This window comes from Heterodontus francisci, chromosome 37, assembly GCF_036365525.1.
Source record: "Heterodontus francisci isolate sHetFra1 chromosome 37, sHetFra1.hap1, whole genome shotgun sequence".
Lineage (NCBI taxonomy): Eukaryota > Metazoa > Chordata > Chondrichthyes > Heterodontiformes > Heterodontidae > Heterodontus > Heterodontus francisci.
Window position 1 is genome coordinate 40,670,482 of NC_090407.1, and position 23,024 is coordinate 40,693,505.

Below are 23,024 nucleotides of genomic sequence, written 5' to 3' on the forward strand. Positions count from 1 at the left end.
TCAGTTTGCCATTGAACAAAGACATCAGCTGATAATCATTGTCTACAGCCCAAACTAAGCTTTGAGTTTTTAGAATAAATAAAATAAATATTAACTGTATTCCCTGGTAGCCTTGGTAGTTTTTTTTTTATTCTTTTCATGGGATGTGGGCGTCGCTGGCAAGGCCAGTATTTGTTGCCCATCCCTAATTTCCCTTGACAACTGACTGGCTTGTTTAGGCCATTTCAGAGGACATGTAAGAGTTAACCACATTGCTGTGGGTCTGGAGTCACTTGTAGGCCAGACCAGATAAGGACGGCAGATTTCCTTCCCTAAAGGACGTCAGTGACCCAGATGGGTTTTACGACAATCGATGATAGTTTCATAGCACCATTACTGAGACTAGCTTTCAATTTCAGATTTTTATTAATTAATTGAATTTAAATTCCACCAGCTACCATGGTGGAATTTGAACCCCCTTTTCTCAGGGCATTAGCCTGGACCTCTGGATTAGTAGCTCATTGACATTGCCACTGTGCCACCATTTGCCAAATTAGGTTTTAATTGAAATAGAATTATAGTCAGATGAGTTTTTGTATCACAGCTGGTTAACAAATTTAGTCTGAACAGGAGCAGAAAATACTGAAAAACATTGAATTTCTAAATTGTGGGACCCGCAGGAAGAAACTTGATTGCATTCTGACGATTTTTAATATGCTGAGCATTTGCAACAGACATCTGTACAACATGTCACCTAGGAAGTGAATGGGGGGAGATTTGATTGGTCTTGATGATTCTGTGCTTGAAATGCTAACTGACACCATTGCCCTTTGGATAAAAACCCCACAAATCTGCAACAATATCAGCAAAAAAACACACTCCGGATTCCTCACAAGCTCTCAGCGCAACAGTTTCCAACTATCATTCTCAAATGCAGTATTTTTTTCCAGTTGGACACATACACCGTCATACTAATGTATTAATGTACCATTGCCTTGGTATTCTGAACCCCTCCTGAGTAGTTTAAATACATAAGCCAATCACTCTGTATAAAAAGTATTTGTTCAGCGTTTTCTCCTCTGTTAGACTGACCTGCTGAGTGATTTCTGAATGGTTATTGTACCAAGAGTTATGAAAATCTTATCTGTGTATAATCCTAATTCAAATATATATTATTTGACAAACTAAAAAACTTGGTTCTGTTGCTTGCATCTGATACTTTTTTTTTTAATGTTCTGTATTTCCACTTCTAAAATGGAAGCTAACTGTGTAAATATATCGTGCTCTGGACTAGAATTTGGACCTTGTTTTGCTCGATCTTCAGGCATAAAAGGTTAATTTTGTGGAATTCCAATTCATTACAGAGGATCCCACGCTGTCTAATACTGCCTCTCATGCAGGTTACAGAATGGCAACTGACTGAATGGATGAGATGGCCATGTGTTGTTTAATGTAGTCCTGATGTTACATGCTTGGAATGGAATAGTTGGTAGTAGAAAAGGATGTTTAAGTGGTAATGTTTGGGAACTTTGTGAAGGGAATATCACAACATGTAACTCTTTCCTGCTTTTTGTACTGTTTATCATATCAGCTCTCCCAGCAGTGAAAGTATCACCGCAGATTGAAGTGAGAAATGTTGGCAGCACTGTGGAATTCGCCTGTTCAGTAACTGGCCACCCAAAACCCAGGATTGAGTGGTTTAAGGAGGGAGGGCAATTGCCGCCAAATCACAGAATTAGTAAAGGAGTCTTGAGGTAAGATAATGAATTGTTTCAGGTAGCCTTTTCTCCCGACAACAGGCATTCTCTATGGAATTGGAGGCCAGGTACTGCGTGACGATGTAAGATTCTTGAGGGCTTCAGATATCAAACTGCAAGTCTAAAGATTGAGTAGTTTAATGAATCTCAACTGATGTCTAAGTAAAGGCCCAACTTTGCTTTCATTCAGCTTTGAAATGAGGGGGTCAAAGAGATCATCTTATAGATGAATGAGCATGAAGAGACTAAGTTAGAGTCATAGAGAGATACAGCACTGAAACAGGCCCTTCGGCCCACCGAGTCTGTGCTGACCAACAACCACCCATTTATACTAACCCTACAGTAATCCCATATTCCCTACCACCTACCTACACTAGGGGCAATTTACAATGACCAATTTACCTATCTGCAAGTCTTTGGCTGTGGGAGGAAACGGGAGCACCCGGCGGAAACCCACGCGGTCACAGGGAGAACTTGCAAACTCCGCACAGGCAGTACCCAGAACCGGACCCGGGTCGCTGGAACTGTGAGGTTGCAGTGCTAACCACTGCGCCACTGTGCCGCCCTTAAGTTAAGCTGGAATATTAATTTAAGTTAAACTGGAGAAGTAGAACTAAAGGGACAAGGCCTCAAAGTAGTAAATGTTAACTCTGGGACTGATATTGAGAAATATTTCTTCACACGCAGGGTGATCAATGTGTGGAATACACTTTGCAGATAGAGTAGAGGAGACACAATCCTTGGAATTGGAAGCTACAATGGAGGATGAGGGGGGGCATTGGGATATCTCTAGAGGGATGAATTAAGATGGACCAAATGGACTTCCTCATTCATACTTATCGTGTGACCCAGTCATCTGTTTTATGGAACTTAAAGACAATTCAATCTTTGTTAAAGGGGTAATGTACAAAAAAAACCTGGTTGAGAATGTTCTTGTTTTGAAACAGAAAGGTGCCTGAATAATGTGTGCTGGGTTTTTTTATTCGTTGTTGGCATGAGAGTGTCACTGGCAAGGCAAGCATTTATTGCCCATTCCTAATTGCCTTTGAGCAAATGGTGGTGAGCCGCCCCCTTGAACCACTGCAGTTCATGTGAGGTAGGTACAACCACAGTGCTGTCAGGAAGGGAGTTCCAGGATTTTGACCCAGCGACAGTGAAGGAACGGCGATATAGTTCCAAGTCAGGATGGTGTGTGACTTGGACGGGAACTTGCAGGTGGCGGTATTCCCAAGCGTCTGCTACCTTTGTCCTTCTAAGTGGCAGAAGTTGGGTGGGTTTGGAAGATGCTGTCAAAGGAGGCTGGACGAGTTGCGATTTTAGTCAATGTAGTTGTTACAATGAAGTATTTTGTGATTTACTTCGTTCCATTGTATTTACACAAAGAATGTTTGCCAGTTTTTTTTTCAATGAAAATTTTGCCCCTCCATTGAGAGGTTACTAGGCTTGTGTGTGGAGTCCTCAGTTATTATCTGACAGGCAAGAATATTACAAGGATATTCTTTTGGCACAGTGTTACGAAGATGTTCACTGTCTATTATCTATCATATATCTATGTTACTATGTGGCACAGTCCTTATTTGGGCATTGTCATTTGGTGATGCACTCACTCCTGCAGTTGCACATTTCTCCCAATAGATGGACCTTCCTCAGTTGCAGATCCTCACCGACAGCATCCCTAATACACTCAGAAAAGTTCTCTTCACCCTCACTTTCCATGGGCAGAGCCATAGGAGATACAGTGATATTATCTGAATTTGGAAACACATAGTGGTAGATCTTATGCCATTGCGCAATTGGGGCACATCTCCAGCCTGGTGCAATTTCCGCCAAGCGCAAAGATGTATCCCAGAGCCGAATCTCCAGCTTTGGGGTCAGCATACCCTCTAATTTTTTTTTTTTTGGAGTGCGCAGGCTATTCCTTCAAGTGTGCAGCTCCTTTAAAATATTTTGTGTGCCCATGTGTACACGATAATTTATAGGGACCAACTTGTACACGGGAACCTTCGGGTTGCTGCTTGGCTGTGCAGCTTAGGGGGGGGTTATTCATACAACCACCTTGCACAGACAAAGGCCATTTGCCCATCGTGCCTGCACTGAAAGGGCTATCCAATTAGTCCCATTCTCCAGATCTTTCCCCATAGCCCTGCAAATTTTTATTTTTCAAGTGTGGTGACTAAAATTGTTGGTTGAGGGATAACTAAATGGCCAGGACATTTGGAGAATTCCCCTGCTGCTCTTCAAAATAGTGCCTGAGGATCATCCCTATATCGTATCATCCGGAAAACAGCACCTCCAGCAGTGCAGTGTTCCCTCAGTACTGCACTGAAGTATTGGCCATGATTTTTTTGGTGCTCAAGTCTTGGAGTGGGATTTAAACCCACAACCTCCTGACCCAGAGGCGAGAAAGCCAGCACTGAGGCACGGCTGACACAAATGATCAAATAATGAACTGAAATGGAGTAATGGCTGTGCTTTGTGTTGCTTGTGTGTTCAGCTGCTTTGGGGATGATGTTTACCTGACATCAAATTGTGTTGTTTGTTATCTTTACAGACTAGAAAATATACAAGATGGAAATGAAGGAGTTTACATCTGCAGAGCATCAAACCCATTTGGGCGGGTACAGGACAGTGCCAAACTTGCCATCCAAGGTAGGCTTTAGATTAGATTCTTCATCTCAGTTGAAAGAGGAGCTATATTTACATCTGTTTGATCATTTTGGAGCAAATGGAATGTGGTTAAAATGAGCATAATGCCAATAGAAAGAAATAGATTATTTTTCACCTCCATTGAGTGCAGTGATGAACATTTGGAAAAATCGAGAGCAAAAGTCAGCTTCTTGGCCTAAAATCTTGATCTGGTCCTTATTGATGAACTCATGCAGCATCGCAGTCAAATTGCAGTGGGTGTTTTACTCCAGATTATACTTGCCATTCGTTAGTTTAACAAAGGGGAAGGTTTGAAAGTGTGACAGAAGTGAATTTGCACTGAATGTATCGGTGTGAATAGATGAGGCAGACATTGGCAGATATATCACAATGGAACTGGGGAATGTGAAGAGGTGGGCAATCCAGGAGTGCAAAGCATATTGGAGCCATGACTTTAATGCGTGACAACTTTAGGCATTGGGTAACTGCAAAAGAGTCAACTTACCTGGGCATGTTAGAGGATTCGTACACGAGGAGTCTACTGCTCACCTTGTAGGCTGTGGCTGTGGCGGGCACCCAGCCCAAAGAGATTTGCAGACATTTAGCCATCTGCAATATGACAGCGGTGCTACTGAAGGTTATCTCTCCCCTCAACAGAGAGAGAGTGGCATAGTCAAAGTGAATAGCTTCTGTTCCATTCTGCAGTGTTAATGATGCACGTATTTGACATGTTTTGCTGGAGTGTTTGCTTCCTGTGCTTTGTGAGCTTCTCTATGCTGATGATGTATTTTCAACTAAGAGCTCTGCTGGTTCACGAATGACTCCACTGCACATGTCATTCATGTTGCCACATGCTCGATGTTAAATCAACCTGAACAACTTGCATTTACATAGTGTCTATAATGTTAGAAAAATGTTTCAATGTACATCACAGAGGCATAATCAGGCAAAAGTGAATGCTGGGTCAAAGGGAGAGATATTCAAATGGGATGATCAAACCTTGGTCAAAGAGATGGGTTTTCAGAAAGCAGGATAGGTGTTGTGGTTTACGGATAACTTCCAGAGCTGACGGTATGGCTATCAAAGGGGAAGCAAAGTGAGTGGAGAGAGGCAATGCACAAGAGTTCAGAGTCAGAGGAACAGAGTTCTCAGAGGGTTGTAGGATTGGAGGAGGTTACAGAGATAGGGAGGGAGGGAGGGAAGTCATAAACAGATTTAAACGCAAGGATGAGATTTTTAAAATGGAAGAATTGGAAAATCAGGAGCCTATATAGGGGGGCAAAGATGGGATGATGAGGTAGCAGACTTGGTGTGGGATAGGATATGAACAGCAGAGTTTTGGATAAGTTGAGGTTTACAGTGTGGAGGATGGGAGGCCAGCCAGGAGATCATTGAAATAGCTGAGTCTGGAAGTGACGACAGTATTGGTGCTAGTTTCAGTAACAGATTGAGACAGATCGATTGGGCATTCTTACAGAGGGGGCAGCAGGTGATCTTTGTGAAAGAGAGTATGTGAGGTCAGACGCTCAGCTATGAGTCCAGTAGGACACGAGGTTGCCAACAGTCTGGTTCAACCTGAGACGGTGGCTGGGAAGAGGGATGGAGTTGTGTCAAGGATATAAAATTTGTGGCATAGATCTAGTCTTTGCAATGTTTAACTGGAGAGGTGGAGAGAGGTAGTGGAGAATAGAATTGGTTGTTGTCAACCCACGTGTGGAAGCTAACCCTATGTATTCATATGATGGCACCTTTGGGGAAGGATATTATCGTCCACAGTGTCAAAGACTGCGGAGAGGTTGTGGGGGGAAATGCACCACAGTCACAGACATTGTGACTTTGATGAGCTCAGTTTGTGTTCTCCAGATCAGAAACCTTTTTGGAGAGTTTCAGCCATCTGAACAGCTGCAGGTGATACAAAAGATCCATTGCCTATATCTGCAGCTATTCCAGATACAGATGTTTCAGTGCCAAGGGTTGTCTCTGATGTAGTAGCTGTGAGATAATTGCTTTCAGAGGTTACACGTTCTATCACTTAAAAAAGCTACTTGACAGTACAGCATTCCTCCTGACCTGAACCATTTGGGCCACCTCTGGAGCTCCACACAGCTGGTGAACATCTGCTCCCATGATCCACCAATCTGTCTGAGCATGGGAACAGTGGACTTGTCCAGGAGAGTTCAAGACGCCAAAAGCGCACTTGGAGTTTAAACCTCAGTGACAGCAGTGCGGGTGTTTGTGGCGGATGTGTCTGCTGTACCTATGGCCTGTTTAACTGAGGACTGCACTGCACATGTTATTCATGTTGCAACATGCTCAATGTGAAATCATGGTGCAGACAACCATGGTGGAGCTGGTAGCTAATATCAGGTGTTGGACTTGGGCATATGACAATTTGTGGGTGACACAAGTGTAAGGAATATGACAAACAGTGGGGAGGGCTGTAAAAGATTTTCAGGATCTAGCCTGGCTTAGATGCACCTTCATAGTTGAATAGCCCAGCAGCACTAACATAAGAAAATTGGCTAGGAGGGTAAGTCACAAAGCACTGCCAGTGCACCCCGCAACATATGCCATCATGAATCAGGAGAAGATGGGAGACAGTAAAGAGTGAACATGTCAGAAAATTGTAGGCCACCTGAGACACTGAGATCGAAATGCTAATCAAGCCTCAGTAGATCATCTCTGAAAAGTAGGGATAGACATTAAAATGACTTTCTTCCCGGTTATTTTCAGCCTTACCCATTGTCATGATAAATGTGAGGGCGTCTATGCAGATGGTAATGATCGGTGGCTCGGTGGAATTTGAATGCCAAGCTATAGGGGATCCCCAGCCTTCTATCCGGTGGAGTAAAGTGGACGGGAGGTTGTCTCCTGAAGTCATCATTAAGAATGGAATGCTGAAAATTGAACAGGCAAAGGAGTCTGATGCTGGGCGTTACCGATGCACAGCCACCAACGATGCAGGATCCGTCAAGTCTGAAGTGGTTCTATATGTACAGAGTGAGTGAAACTTGAATTGTTACATAGTTTTTTTGAATTACATAACATTTACAGCACAGGAACAGACCATTCAGCTCAAATTGGCCTGGTCTGATGTTTATGCTCCACGTGAGCTTCCTCCCACCCTACTTCTTCAAACCCTATCAGCATATTCTCTTCCTTGTTTCCTCATGTACTAAACTAGCTTCCTCTTAAATGCACTTGTACTAATTGCTTCATTGCCCCTTGTTTTGGAATCCCCTACACATGACAGCACCTTCTCTCTCACTACCCGATCAGACCCCTTCATAATTTTCAGGATCTCTATTAGGTCGCTCCTGTGCCTGCTCTTTTCTAGAGCAAAGAGTCCCAGCCTGTTCAGTCTTTCCTGATAGTTCTAACCTCTCAGTTCTGGTAACACCCTTGTAAATCTTTTTAACACCTTCCCCCAATGCCTCTATACCATTTTTGTAATATGGAGAAAAGAGTCCATTCTAAAGTTAATCACAAAACATCTACAAGGTTCAGCTGACAATTGTATTTTACCATTATGCACTGGAGTGAAGCTGCTGGGATGAAAACATTTCTTCTCATGTTTGCGTGTCCTATTTTCAAATGAATCTTTACCCAGACTAGGTGACCTAAGAAAGGTTATGCTGAAGATGGATGCTTTGTTGGAACTATTACTTTTCACCTGGCCTGTGCTGTATATTTTTCTTGTTTGCTCTTAGTATGTGGGCAATGCTGGCAAGACCATTGTCATTGCATGTCCCAACTATTATAAAGATATTAAGACTTAACTATGTGTGATACTTGAGTCACGTGTAGGTCAAACCAGGTAGGAACAGCAGAGACCTGGTCCCTGAAGGGCATTAGTTTAACCAGTTTGGATTTTAATGAGAATCCAGTAGCTTCATGATTACACTTTAGGCGCCAGACCATAAATGACCAAATTTATTGCTACATTGGGATTTGAACTTATGGCCTCTGTGTTGTTAGCTCAGTCCCATCACTAACCACCAGGCTACCGCACTCTGCCAAAGCAAGAGTGAACATAGTTCTAAAGTAATTTCCAGATTTGCCAGGTAATTCCAGTTCCACACCTCTTGTTTGACCCTTAACGCCTTCAGAGCAACCAGGAACGGGCAATAAATGTGGTCTTGCCAATGTTGGTCAGATCCCAAAAAAACAACTAAAATTTGCATTTGCTCCAGACAATATAACAATCATCACACTTCTCCAATGAAAGGAGATAATGGTGGCCCCCTATTGTGCAAGGCGCTAACACCTGTGTCAGGGACTTTACAGGATGCCTCATTTGTTGAGTGGTTTCAAAGAACTGCTTTGTAAAACACTTTTATATATGTTACATTATTAACAAAATACTTATTTTTGTAGCTGTTCCTATGATTGCCCCTCAGCCAGAGCTCAAAGAAGTAACAATTGGATCCACGGCTGTTTTTCCATGTCTAGCCTCAGGGTTCCCAGTACCAGAGGTCACCTGGAATAAGGTAGCTCCTTGTTTGGGTATCTATTTCCGTCAGTATTGTTTTGAGAAGTATGTCCTTTGTACAGTTGAAACGCACACGTTCCTCTATCTCAAAAAATCTGTGCATTTTGCCAAAAGCTCATAAAAGCAATTGATCCTGAGCCAATTAACTCCTTCAGCTCAATCTGGATAAATATTTAGTTGTGAATGGGATTGGAGGTTAAAGCAAAGGGCATACACAGAGGTGATGAAATATTTCATGGGTTTCTTTAACTTTTTTCTATTTGTTGTGGGATGTGGGCGTTGCTGGCTAGACCAAGCATGTATTGTCCATCCCTAATTGTCTTGGAGAAGATGGTGGTGAGCTGTCGTCTTGACCCACTGCAGTCCTTGGGTTGTAGGTACACCAACAGTGCTGTTAGGACACCAACTGTGGGCAGCCAATTTTCCTTCAGAAGATTAAATAGCCAGGCAGAGTTGATGATGGACCAGATACATCTCTTGATTTGGGAAGTGTATCATTTGACAGCAAAATTGCTGATACTTCATTGTTTAAGAAGGGTAGGAGAGAAAATGCAGGTAAATACAGGCTTGTTGGTTTAAAGTCAGCTGTGGGAAACTACCTGAATCCATCATTAGCGATGAGTGACTGAGCACTTGAACAAATCTGAGCTGATCAGAGACAGCCAGCACAGATTTGTTAAGCATAAGTCATGTCTGAGGAATCCAGTTGAATTTTTTGAGGAGGTCACTGATAAGGTAGGTAAAGGAGTGTCTAGAGATGTTGTCAATGTGGAGTCCCAAAAGATTATTGACAAAAATGAGAGCAGACGGAATAGAATGTAGTCTTTTTGACTACAACTTGGAAATTGATTTAGTTCTTGGGTATAATATTGTAAATCAGTGTAAGTGAGCCTATTTTGAATTGCTGTCTTTGACCAAACACGCCGATGCGATGCTTTGTTTGGCGTGGAGTTGGACCATGTCAGGAGCTTCCATCCTGTTCGCATGTTCACACGTTTTTCCGGTTACTTTTAGCTGGAGGGAGAGCTCCCACCCGGAGCATATGCTGAGGACAATGTGTTGACCATACCATCAGCTACCACCGAACATACTGGGACGTACGTTTGCACAGCCACAAATGAACAGGGAACAGAGACGGCCTACGCCATGCTCAAAGTCAGAGGTACAACAGCTGGCCCATGTGTTATGTTCTCTGCAATATACGTTTCATAGAATTGGCGCAAATGGGGTTTAGCAGGACAGGTAACACAAAATGGAATCCTGAAATCTAATGTAGGTAGCTTTGTGATGTAAGATATCTGAACACACGTTACTGCAACAGTGTTGAAAGGTGAATAAAAGCAATGGGATTTGCTCTGCTCAATACTGATTGCACCTGAGCTTCCCTGTAATTCGATTTGACAACATTCTGGACAGTGCTACAATGTGTTGTCTTTTAGCATCTTTCACATCCTTAGGATGTCCCAACATGCTTCATAATTACTGAAGTACTTTTAAAGTGTCGACATTGTTGTAATGTGGGAAATACTGCAGCCAATTTGCATATAGCAAGGTCCCACAAACCACAATGCAATGAATAGCCAGGTCATCTGTTTCACTGGCATTGGCTGAGGGATAAATTTTGGCCAGGAACCAGGAAGAACTCTCCTGCTGTTCATGAAATAGTGCCATGGGATCTTTTACATCCATCTGTGAGGGCAGACAGGGCCTTGGTTTAATGTCTAATTCGAAAGTCTGCACCTTTGACAGTGCAGCACTCCCTCAGCACTGCACTGAAGTGTCAGCCTAGATTATGTGGAGTGAAATTTGAAACCAGAGGGTATCTCTGAGCCTCTTAAAATGTTCAATAATAATGAGAGCTTTCGTACTGCTTCGATAAACCTTTGTACAATTTCCTTCCTTTGCAGAACGCAAGATTCCATACTTCACACAGGACCCCATCTCCTACATTACTGTGCCCACCATAAAGGACGCCTACCATGAGTTTGAAATCCGGATAACATTCCGTTCAGATGCAGCTGATGGTAAGAATCTCTTCCCACCCCCCCCCCCAACCTCCCAATTTTCTCCTCATCTCTCCTAAAAGCTGTGAATCATGTTCAGGTAATTATGCCATTCAGTGACTCGGCCAAGTGACCTTGTTCATGTGTGAACTGTGCAGTGTGTGTTCGCGGGAGGGAACCCTCTCTTCGCTTGACACTAAATAGTCTCTAACGGCCACTCTTTGAGCCTTCCATGTGAGTATGGCTCAGTTCCAGTCCACAGAGTGCATTTACCCTTCAGTAAGAATTTTTATATTAGGATGGGGATCTGACCAACAGGAGATCCTTCTTGAAAACAAATAGTCAAGCATGTTTGACATGGATGATTCTTTTGATTTGCTCCATCCATTTATATTAGTTGCTGGTTTTGTTTTAGACAATGAGCGCTGATTATATCCTGACAGTTTTGGGGCTAAGATTCTTCCCAACCAGCTCTCCAATGATGTATGTCATTGGCACATGTTCTTTAAAAATCAACCAAAATGGAAGGAAAAAAAGCTTGTGAATGTCGGACACAATCCTAGTTTCAATAACGGGCTCCAATGGTCAAAATCCTATTACACATGTGTAATCTCACAGATGTTTTCAGCCACAGTGACATGCCACAGTGTATATATATTCAGTCCTTCCCTTGAGCAAGACAGGCAGGGTTGTCTCATTTTTAGTACTTTGTAAAATGAATAGTACTGCTCAATTTGTAAATATATTTGCCCTTGTCTGGCCTCTCAATCTGTACAAACCAAATCGTTCATATTGATATGTCAATTTATAAGTCTACAGTTTGTTATCTGTTCCTTTGTTCAGTTTTTCTCACTTTTTGTTTATGTTTTTCTGTGTTCTTTTTTCCCCATCTCTATTTCCAAGCTCTCTTACTGTACTCTGGTGAGTTTGTTGTGTATCTCTGCAAATCCCATTAGTTACCAATGGTAAAAACTGTGCTTTATGTTTGAATTGCACTGAGCTTCTTATAAAACTACTAAAAAAAATTATACCAGGCCAGCAATTGCTTTAAGCTTGGATCTTTGCCTTACTGTGTGGATTTTCTACCATTATACCAGTAAATAAGAATGCAATACAATAATCTAATTGAATGGTGGAACAGGCTCGAGGGGCTGAATGGCCTACCCTTGTTCCTGTGTTCCTTTATGATATCGGGCATTACAGTGTGCTAACATTTATAACCAAACCTGACATGTTTCAGGTAAGTGGAACTGATTGGTTAGCTCTTTCAAAGAGCTGGCACAGATGCGATGGGCTGAAAAGCCTCCTTCTGTGCTGTATGATTCTATGATTACAGTATAAGGAAAGGCATTCATTGATTTGAGAGAGGTCATAAATGTGAATCGTTTGAGATGCATTTATTGAATTTTGATTTGTGAATGTTCTCGGATTCCAAAGAAACCTATTTAAATTGATGATTTCACCCGACAATGCAGCTATGGTCTGTGTAGTGAACGGAAAGGCAGTAAGAAAGGTTTTAGAACTATTCCGGTTTGTATTGATTTTAACTGGTGTGAATTTATTTGTAATGTCTTTATCGTAATGTCTTGACCATTGGACTCGACCTTTCTGCCTATTCCACCTGCCAGTTATGATATCCTGAATACAAGAAACAGGTAACTCCAGAAAAATGGCCACCTTAAAAGCGAAAATGTGTGACATTCTTTATGAATTCACATTTTCCTTTTGTGATCGACTTGTGCTGTAATGAACAAACCATATCCCATTAGAAGTGTGGAACATTTCATACTAAAGGTAAGCCAAGATATCAGGACAAGGGAGCACAGGCCACAATTAGTGAAAGGCCAATTTAAAGCAGAGGGCTTCCTCACATAAAGAGCAATGGACCCTTGAAATGGTCTTATGGGTGTGACCCAAGAATAGAATCTGATGACGTGATGGGGAGTGGCATCTTGTGTGGATGGCTGAACTGACATTGACTGACTAGCTTCCCTCCCCCCCACCCCCCCACCCCTGCAATTATCTTTTACCTTTTGAATATGGATCCAATATATACATCTTTCTGACCATTTGCTGACTATTCAACTGAAACAATTAGGTAATAAGATCCTCAAAGATTGATACGAACAAACCAGTAACAGTACCAAAGCTTGAGGGGCTGAATGACCTACTGCTTTTCCTATGATTGATCACAAGTCATTGCTCTCAATGATGAGCAGAAACCCCCTGGTCCTTTGACCTGATTATCTGGCTGGAGCAGATGATTACTTTTGACTGGTACCACATGAGATCATGAGTAACAAGAGGAGGACGAAAAAGATCTTAATGATCCTGTATAATGTTGCAATTCTTTTGAGGTCTAAAACAACCATATTTTGCTTCACAAAGGACACCTTTGTGTCCTTCCTTCATCTAATTTTTCAAAATTTATTTGTTTAGGGGATATGGGCATCACTGGCTAGGCCAGCATTTGTTGTCCATCCCTAATTGCCCTTGAGAAGGTGATGGTGAGCTGCTTTCTTGAACCGCTGCAGTCCTTGGGGTGTAGGTACACCACAGTGTTGTTAGGAAGGGAGTTCCAGGATTTTTTTCCAGCGACAGTGAAGTTTCAGGTCAGGATGGTGTGTGACTTGGAGAGGAACTTGCAGGTGGTGTTCCCATGCATCTGCTGCCCTTGTCCTTCTATGTGGTAGAGGTCATGGATTTGGAAGATTCTGTCTAAGGAGCCTTGGTGAATTGCTGCAGTGCATCTTGTAGATGGTACATACTGCTGCCACTGTGCATCGGTAGTGGAGGGAGTGAATGTTTGTAGATGGGGTGCCAATCAAGCGGGCTGCTTTGTCCTGGATGGTATTGAGCTTCTTGAGTGTTATTGGAGCTGCACCCATCCAGGCAAGTGGAGAGTATTCCATCACACTCCTGACTTGTGCCTTGTAGATGGTGGACAGGCATTGGGGAGTCAGGAGTTGAGTAACTCGCTGCAGAATTCCCAGCCTCTGACCTGCTCTCGTAGCCACAGCATTATGTGGCTGTTCCAGTTCACTTTCTGGTCAATGGTGACCCCCTGGATGTTGATGGTGGGGTATTCAGCGATTGTAATGCCATGGGGAGATGGTTAGATTCTCTTTTGTTTGAGATGGTCATTGCCTGGCACTAGTGTGGCAGGAATGTTACTTGCCACTTATCAGTTCAAGCCTGGATGTTGTCCAGGTCTTGCTACATGTGGACACGGGCTGCTTCAGTATCTGAAGAGTCGCAAATGGTGCTGAACATTGTGAAATCATCAGCGAACTACCCCACTTCTGATCTTATGATTGAAGGAAGGTCATTGATGAAGCACTTGAAGATGGTTGGTCCGAGGACACTACCCTGAGGAACTCCTGCAGTGATGTCCTGGAGCTCAGATGTTTGACCTCCAACAACCACAACCATCTTCCTTTGTGCTAGGTATGACTCCAACCAGCGGAGAGTTTTCTCCCTGATTCCCATTGACCTCAGTTTTGCTCGGGCGCCTTGATGCCATACTCGGTCAAATGCTGCCTTGATGTCAAGGGCAGTCACTCTCCCCTCACCTCTGGAGTTCAGCTCTTTGGTCCATGTTTGGACCAAGGCTGTAATGAGGTCAGGAGCTGAGTGGCCCTGGCAAAAACCAAACTGAGCATCAGTGAGCAGGTTAGTGCTGAGCAAGTGCTGTTTGATTGCACTGTTGACGACACCTTCCATCACACTACTGGTGATCGGGAGTAGACTGATAGGACGGTAGTTGGCCGAGTTGGATTTGTCCTTTTTGTGCACAGGACATACCTGGGGAATCTTCCACATTGCCAGGTAGATGTCAGTGTTGTAGCTGTACTGGAACAGCTTGGCTAGGGGCCCGGCTAGTTCTGAAGCACAGGTCTTCAGTACTATTGCTGGAATGGCGCCAGAGCCAATAGCCTTTGCAGTAACCAGTGCCGTTAGCCATTTCTTGATATCACGTGGAGTGAATCGGATTGGTTGAAGACTGGCATCTGTGATGCTGGGGACTTCAGGAGGAGGCTGAGGTGGATCATCAACTAGTGACGTCTGGCTGAAGATGGATGCAAATGCTTCAGCTTTGTGTTTTGCACTGCTGTGCTGGGCTCCCCCATCATTGAGAATGGGGATGTTTCTGGAGCTTCCTCCTCTTGTCAGTTGTTTAATTGTCCATCACCATTCACGGCTGGATATGGCAGGACTGCATAGCTTACAGCTGATCCGTTGGTTGTGTGATCGCTTAGCTCTGTCTATCACATGCTGCTTCTGCTGTTTGGCATGCGAGTAGCCCTGTGTGGTCGCTTCACCAGGTTGACACCTCATTTTGAGGTATGCCTGGTGCTGCTCCTGGCATACCCTCCTGCACTCTTCATTGAACCAGGGTTGGTCCCCCAGCTTGATCATAATGATAGAATGGGGGATATGCCAGGCCATGAGATAACAGATTATGGTTGAATACAATTCTGCTGCTGTTGTTGGCCCACAGTACCTCATGGATGCCCAGTTTTGAGCTGCTAGATCTGTTTGAAATCTTTCCCATTTATGGAACAAAGGCAAACGGTATGTTAACGGTGTGCTGAAAGACAAAGCGTTAGCACAGAGAGGATGTGAATTGACTGTAAAGCACAAAGCACTCCAAGCACAAACATTTTTAAAAAAATTTAAAACAGAAATAAACTAATCTTGCACTTGCTACCCTCAGTGCTTCTTCCAATTGGTGTTCAACATGGAGAAGTACTGATTTATCAGCTGTGTGGGAGGGGGGTGGAGGAGCAGTGGCAGTAGTTGGTAATCAGCAAGAGGTTTCCTTGCCCATGTTTGACCTGATGCCATGAGACTTCATGGGGACCGAGTCAATGTTGAGGACTGCCAGAGCAACTCCCTCTCGACTGTATACCACTGTGCTGCCACCTCTGGTGGGTCTGTCCTGCTGATAGAACAGGACTTACCCAAGGATGGTGAGGCATTGTCTGTCAAATATGACTCTGCCAGGCTGTTGCTTGACTAGTCTGTGGGACAGCTCTCCCAATTTTGGCACAAGCTCCCAGATGTTTGTAAGGAGGACTTTGCAAGGTCCGAAAGGGCTTTGTTGCCATTGTTATTTCCAGTGCCTAGATCGATGCCAGGTGATCAGTCTGGTTTCATTCCTTTTCTTAGACTTTATAGCAGTTTGATACAACTGAATGGCTTGCTAGACCATTTCAGAGAGCAGTTAAAAGTCAACCACATGCTGAGAGTCTGGAGTCACCTGTCGGCCAGACCAGGGAAGGACGGCAGATTTCCTTCCCTAACGGACATTCCTGAACCAGATGAGTTTTTACAACAATCGACAACGGTCACCACTAGACTAGATTAATTAATTGAATTCAAATTCCACCATCTGGACTTTAGTAAAGCCTTTGACAAGGTCCCGCATGGCAGACTGGTGCAAAAGGTGAAGTCAGAGGTGAGCTGGCAAGATGGAGACAGAACTGGCTCGGTCACAGAAGACAGAGGGTAGATGTGGAAGGGTGCTTTTCTGAATGGAGGGATGTGACTAGTGATGTTCTGCAGGGATCAGTGCTGGGACCTTTGCTGTTTGTAGTATATATAAATGATTTGGAGGAAAATGTAGCTGGTCTGATTAGTAAGTTTGCGGACGACACAAAGGTTGGTGGAGTTACGGATAATGATGAGGATTGTCAGAGGATACAGCAGGATATAGATCGGTTGGAGACTTGGGCGGAGAAATGACAGATGGAGTTTAATCCGGACAAATGTGAGGTAATGCATTTTGGAAGGTCTAATGCAGGTGGGAGGTATACAGTAAATGGCAGAACCCTTAGGAGTATTGACAGGCAGAGAGATCTGGGCGTACAGGTCCACAGGTCACTGAAAGTGGCAACGCAGGTGGATAAGGTAGTCAAGAAGGCATTCGGCATGCTTGCCTTCATCGGTCGGGGTATAGAGTATAAAAATTGGCAAGTCATGTTGCAGCTGTACAGAACCTTAGTTAGGCCACACTTAGAATATTGCGTGCAATTCTGGTCGCCACATTACCAGAAAGACGTGGAGGCTTTGGAGAGGGTACAGAGGAGGTTTACCAGGATGTTGCCTGGTCTGGAGGGCATTAGCTATGAGGAGAGGTTGGAAAAACTCGGATTGTTTTCACTGGAACGACGGAGGTGGAGGGGCGACATGATAGAGGTTTACAAAGTTATGAGCGGCATGGACAGAGTGGATAGTCAGAAGCTTTTTCCCAGGGTGGAAGAGTCAGTTACTAGGGTACATAGGTTTAAGGTGAGAGGGGCAAAGTTTAGAGTGGATGTGAGAGGCAAGTTCTTTACACAGAGAGTGGCGAGTGCCTGGAACCTGCTGCCAGGGGAGGTGGTGGAAGCAGATACGATAGCGACGTTTAAGAGACATCTTGACAAATATATGAATAGGAAAGGAATAGAGGGATATGGGCCCCGGAAGTGCAGAAGGTGTTAGTTTCGGCAGGCATCAAGATCGGCGCAGGCTTGGAGGGCCGAATGGCCTGTTCCTGTGCTGTACTGTTCTTTGTTCATCTGCTGTGGTGGTATTTGAACCCATTCTCCACTAGTGACATTACCACTATGCCACTGCCTCCCCTAATATCAAGCCAGAACTCCATTCCTGCACCAATATGTTTGATTTGGAGCTTCATTGTTCTGTGTTACTAGAGCCAATGATACATGGCAGCATTGGCAGGTGCTTAATTTGGAAACAAAACCTTAGACAAACCCAACCCTAAGTATCAGATTGGGTTGTGTATTGTCATTCCTTGGCTGGCAGAAAATCACAAGGAACTCAATCTACTCATGCTGTGGCCATTTATTAGGTTGATGATGAAAAAGGTTTCTCTTGCCACTCTCTGCAAGGCAGCTATTTGAAGTAACCCGTTTGCTTTTACAAAGCTTTGTATTAACATCTCCAGCTGATGTGTGTTTTGGCACTGCTGTTTTCCAAGCTGGCTGGCTATTACGTTACAGAGAAATTATATTGTCTGGTGTATGTTTATATGCGAAAATTGCTTAATATCACCTAATACCAGAGAAAAGTGCATTTTAGAATTCTAATTACCTAATGCAGTTTTCTTGGGTGAGTTGAATCCTGTTTTATTTCTTATATTGCTAGTGGATTAAGTAGGCGGTTATACAAAGATTGAAAAGGAGGTTGACCCTGACAGATCATATTTAGTAAATATATTAATCCAGGCAGTAAGGATCTTTTTTGAAAAAATAATGTTGATGCATTTAAAGTTCTGATTTAAACCAGTTAAAAGATGCTGTGACATTTATATGGATGCAAAAACATGCGAAGGATTGATTTGAATTTATTATGGATGCTGCTGTTCCATTTAAAAGCCCGCACTAATGTCTCTAAGCTCATTGTCTGCCGCCGTGTTGCCCATAATGTCTTGGAGCACAAGGCTGCAGGCCTGCTTCACCTTTCAATATGTTTATGTTTTTGTTCTTCTTTTCGATTAAAATTCATATTTAATTGTGTTGTTCTGTGAAGAGTGCGTTTCTCTACAGCGCTGTTGTCCAGTGCAGCACTTTCCCACTAAGCAGCAGAGACAATAATACAAGGTTCGCTTCAGCCAGCCATTTTGGTGAAGCAAAATAGTTCAATATTGAAGGAGATCAATTCCTTCAGCTTGACTGGCTTGGACTGAATTAAAACATTCCAGTAAATGCTGGATGTACTCGGCAGGTCTGGCCGCATCTGTGGAGAGAAAAACAGAGTCAACGTTTCAGGTCTGTGACCTTTTATCTGAGCTCTCCACAGATGCTGCCTGACTGCTGAGTGTTTCCAGCATTTCCTCTTTTTGTTTCAGATTGCCAGCATCTGCAGTATTTTGCTTTTGTAAACCATTTCAGCACTTTGGTAGGTTTTAGTGTGTTGCCGAGCAACTTCTTAAGCATAAGAGTTTGGGTTCCCTTCTCTCCACTTACCACCACTGTCTCACGAACTTATTGAGTCGCTCAGCTGAGCTCTTGTAGTCAGGCTGATGGATGGGTGACATCTTCCTTGGGCTTCATCTATACCATTCTTAGTGGATATTTGGGGTAGATATTCAGAAGCATACAAAGGTGACGTGGCAATACATATTCCTTCAATTGTCCCTCTCTCCCTCCTCTCTACTCCATAGCAACATGGTTGAGATCAAGAACTAAGGGAATTGTAGGGGAGCAAACTGGTATCCCACAGTTTGGTGACATAGCCTGTTTTAGTTCCGTATCCTGTCACATCCCCTGTAATTTTAGAGCTCTCTCAGAATGCAGTAAAACAAAAAGTAGTTAGCAATGAACCTTAAGCATTGCATCTGTGCAGGTCCACAATTCCATCATCACTATTACTCTTTGCATTGATTCCACACACATTCTCTGTGTTTCAGGTATGATTATATACAATGGCCAGAAACAAACAACAGGAGCAGATTTCATCTCATTTACTTTAGTGGGAGGCCGCCCTGAATTCAGGTATTGAATGTGCTTTGGGTTCGTTGTACATGTCTGTATGGAATATTGGATGTTTAAAGCCTTGGGTAAGATTATGGACAGATTTACAGAGTGGCTGCCTAAAGTGACACACCCGTCAATGCTGGAGCAAACCAGTGACACTATCTGATCATCCAGAAATAGACTTACTTTTCACTAATACAAATAACCTCTTTACCTCTATGAGGGGAGACTGGAGTCCCTCCCCGCTCCAGTTATTTTTATTCAAGGACACATCCTTATTCCTTTTCTTCCATGATTGATGGCTGTGATGAACCAATCTTAGTTTATATAGTTTTGTACAAAGTTTTGCAGAATTTGTTTAGTCTTCCCTTGATGGCGGACTGTACGTATTGGTGCACCAAGCTCGTACTGATCAACAAGACTTCAGTTCATATCCACATTAAGATACTAGTATTTTGTTGACGAATAGGGCTCCTTTTCTGCCACAGGACCCGGTCTACAATGCATTCTGATGTAGCTTGACACTAAATGTTGAAGTTTATTTTGAACTCAGTAGAAGATCCTAGTGTCAATATATTATCTGGCGGTAGTCTTTCCAACTCCTTCAGAAATTTGTAAAATTACCTCCAATGTAAAAAATCTCCAAAATATTGTTACATGAGCATTCTTGTACTACGGTGCATTCCAATTCTAATATATGACATAAAGTAACTGTAAGAAAGAGATGGGAGTAGATCATGAAAAAGCAGCTATACGTGTCCATTGCAGGGTTACCTTAAATGAATCTTGTGCTGTACCTTGTTAATAATTCCATACACTTTTTGCACCTATTCACACTCACTGATGATTATGTTTCACACAATTTCCTAATGTATATCATGAATACATGTGCTTCCTTCCAAAGGTTTGACGTGGGTTCTGGCATGGCCACCATCCGCCACCCTAACCCCATCTCTCTGGGAGAGTACCACACTGTGGTGTTGTATCGGAACTTAACTCAGGGCTCTCTGTTTGTAGACAACGACCCTCCTGTCAATGGAAGTTCTCAGGTGAGAGAAATGGTAATAATGCGATTAGTATTTCAGATGTTGAGGGTAAGATTTGAGTACCTGGCTTCTGTGAGTTCTGTTGGTCCACCAATGTTTGTATTGTGGATATTTGCACTGCCTGCTAAGCGTTTGGAGTTCACCAAAAGAGCCAACTTGGCTCAGTTTGTGGCAACTCATCTCTTGCGTCAGAGGGTTGTGGGTTCAACTCCTGCTCCAGGAGCATGTAATCTACACCAGCACTTCAGAGCAGTGTGGGAATGTTGTATTATTGCAGGTGACTTGTTTCAAATGAGATATTATAATGTCCTATCTGCTTATGCAGGTGCTATTGAAAGAATAGCTGCGAGCTCTCCCAGTGTCCTGGCCAACATGCTTTCCTCAACCAGCGCCACTGAAAACAGAGTAACTGATTTTCTATGTTTTACCTTCATGAAAGAATGGCTGCACTTCAGAAGTAATTAATTGAATGTGAAATTACTTTTAGATGTTCTGTGGATATAATGGGGCTGATGGTGGTGTAGTGGTAATCTCACTGAACTAGTAATCCACAGGCCCAGGCTAATTCTCTGGGGACATGGGTTCGAATCCCATCCATGGCACCTGCTGGAATTTAAATTCAATTAATTAATTTTCAAAAAATCTGGAATTGAACGCTAGTCTCAGTTTCATGCCACCATTACTATCATCGATTGTCGTAAAAACCCAATCTGGTTCACTAATGTCCTTTAGGGAAGGAAATCTGCCATTCTTACCCGGTCTGGCCTACATGTGACTCCAGACCCACAGCAACGTGTTTGACTCTTAACTGCCCTCTGAAATGGCTAAACAAGCCACTCAGTTGTCAAGGGCAATTAGGGATGGGCAACAAATGCTGGCCTTGCCAGCGACGCCCACATGCCGTGAAAGAATAAAAAACCATGCAAGTTCTTCTTTTCCTCCTTAGGAAAGAAAGAAAGAACTTTCATTTATATAGCGACTTTCACAGCCTAAGGATGTCCCAAAGTGCTTTGCAGCCAGTGAAGTGGTTTTGAAGTGTAGTCACTGCTGTAATGCAGGAAATGTGGCAGCCAATTTGCACACAGCAAGCTCCCACAAACAGCAATGTGATCGTGACTATTTTAGGTGTTGGCTGAGGGATAAATGTTGGTGAGGACACCAGGAGAACTCCTCTATGCTCTATGTTTTACATCAATCTGAGAGGGCAGACAGGGCCTCATCCTAACATCTCATTTGAAAGACAGCATCTCTGACAGTGCAGCACTCCCTCAGTACTGCACTGGTCTGGATTATGTGCTCTGGAGAGGGGCACAGACCAGCATCCTTTTGAGTCAAGAGGTGAGACTGCTGCTACTGAAGCAGGGCTGACATCTTCAACTCAGATGAGCATTGGCACAAATAAGAAGACAAGTATCTGGCTATAAATGTTTGAAATACAGTCTTGCGTTTGGAATTTTCCTTTTCCAGTAATTGTCTTCAGTTCCTTAACACAACATCCCATAATTACTTTGCATTATCCCAGGGCATACGTTATGATTCAGTATTTCTAAATTATTGAAACTTTACTGTCAAAGAGCCTACAGTTCTGATCACTGCGATTCTAACAAGACTAGATTTTATTTGCTCTTTCCCAATTATTTTAATATACATATTATGGATGGAAATTATACTAATTCCATTTTAAAGTGAGCTGAAACTACATTAATTCAAGATTTTGAAAGTCTATTGGATGTCATTGCTGGATGATTATGCTGGGCAGGACCTTCAGCCCCGATGGGGGTGAGCATGCATACAGGCAGGCGTGAAAATTTGTGCCGCTTGCCAGTTTGCCAGCACCATCCCATAACCCTGGGCCATTTTCCCAGAGGCAGGAATTTTCCAGTTGACCTCTGAGCCACCGAGGCATTGGGGACCAGGTCAGCAGCCTGGAGGTGGCCTCCCAGCGGCAGACTGCGGGCCAGGGCTCGAGACAGGCATTGAGGCCCTCTCCGCCTGTTTGGCTACAGCTGCGGCCACAGGCCGTCCCCCCTCCACAATGGTGACCCAGCTGCTGAGTCTACTTTTTATTTAAAAGTTTAAAAAGTTGCAAAGGCAGACTTCTGCTTCTTCCGAACTGGAGGGTCTCTGATTAGCCCTCCAGCTTCGAGAGCCAGCCTGCCATTCTTCATTGCATACCGTCTGGCCACTAATTGGCTAATTCAGCGAAAATCACTGCCGCAACACCTCTTAAAGCTGTACACACAGGTGACTGTTGCCCACAGAGTGCGGGATTGTGATCCCCATTTGACCCTGACTTCGTTTTCCCAACCTGAAACCCATAATTCTGCCCACCATCTCTGGACTGGCAGAAAAGATGGAATTCAGGAACTACTTTGCAGTTTGGAAACAATGTTCTAGAGCTGGGCATGTGGTCTGGTGGCTTAGACACTGACCTTCACCTTTGGGACTTGGGTTCAAATTCTCTTCAGATAGGTGATCTGGTATGCAATATATTTGGACAGTGCCCATCCAGTTCCAGGTGAGCAAGTGCCCGCAGTGTATGGCTGCCTCTAATTTGATGTTAAATTGCCGCAACCTCGAGATGCCACAGAATGGCTGCTGTGGGAAGTGGGAAAATA

At 43.5% G+C, this 23,024-nt stretch overlaps 1 protein-coding gene across 6 annotated transcripts in view; it reads left to right on the forward strand.

Annotated features, from left to right (window-relative positions):
- The window catches only part of hspg2 (heparan sulfate proteoglycan 2), a 528,081-nt gene that overhangs the window by 445,357 nt on the left and 59,700 nt on the right, over nucleotides 1-23,024 (forward strand). For all 6 annotated transcript variants that reach the window (XM_068017554.1, XM_068017556.1, XM_068017557.1 and 3 more), the window contains 8 exons: nucleotides 1,571-1,733; nucleotides 4,288-4,385; nucleotides 7,116-7,382; nucleotides 8,760-8,872; nucleotides 9,889-10,036; nucleotides 10,782-10,898; nucleotides 19,294-19,378; nucleotides 20,265-20,409. In XM_068017554.1, the coding sequence (XP_067873655.1) occupies nucleotides 1,571-1,733; nucleotides 4,288-4,385; nucleotides 7,116-7,382; nucleotides 8,760-8,872; nucleotides 9,889-10,036; nucleotides 10,782-10,898; nucleotides 19,294-19,378; nucleotides 20,265-20,409 (1,136 nt within the window). The remainder of the gene's footprint in view (nucleotides 1-1,570; nucleotides 1,734-4,287; nucleotides 4,386-7,115; nucleotides 7,383-8,759; nucleotides 8,873-9,888; nucleotides 10,037-10,781; nucleotides 10,899-19,293; nucleotides 19,379-20,264; nucleotides 20,410-23,024) is intronic.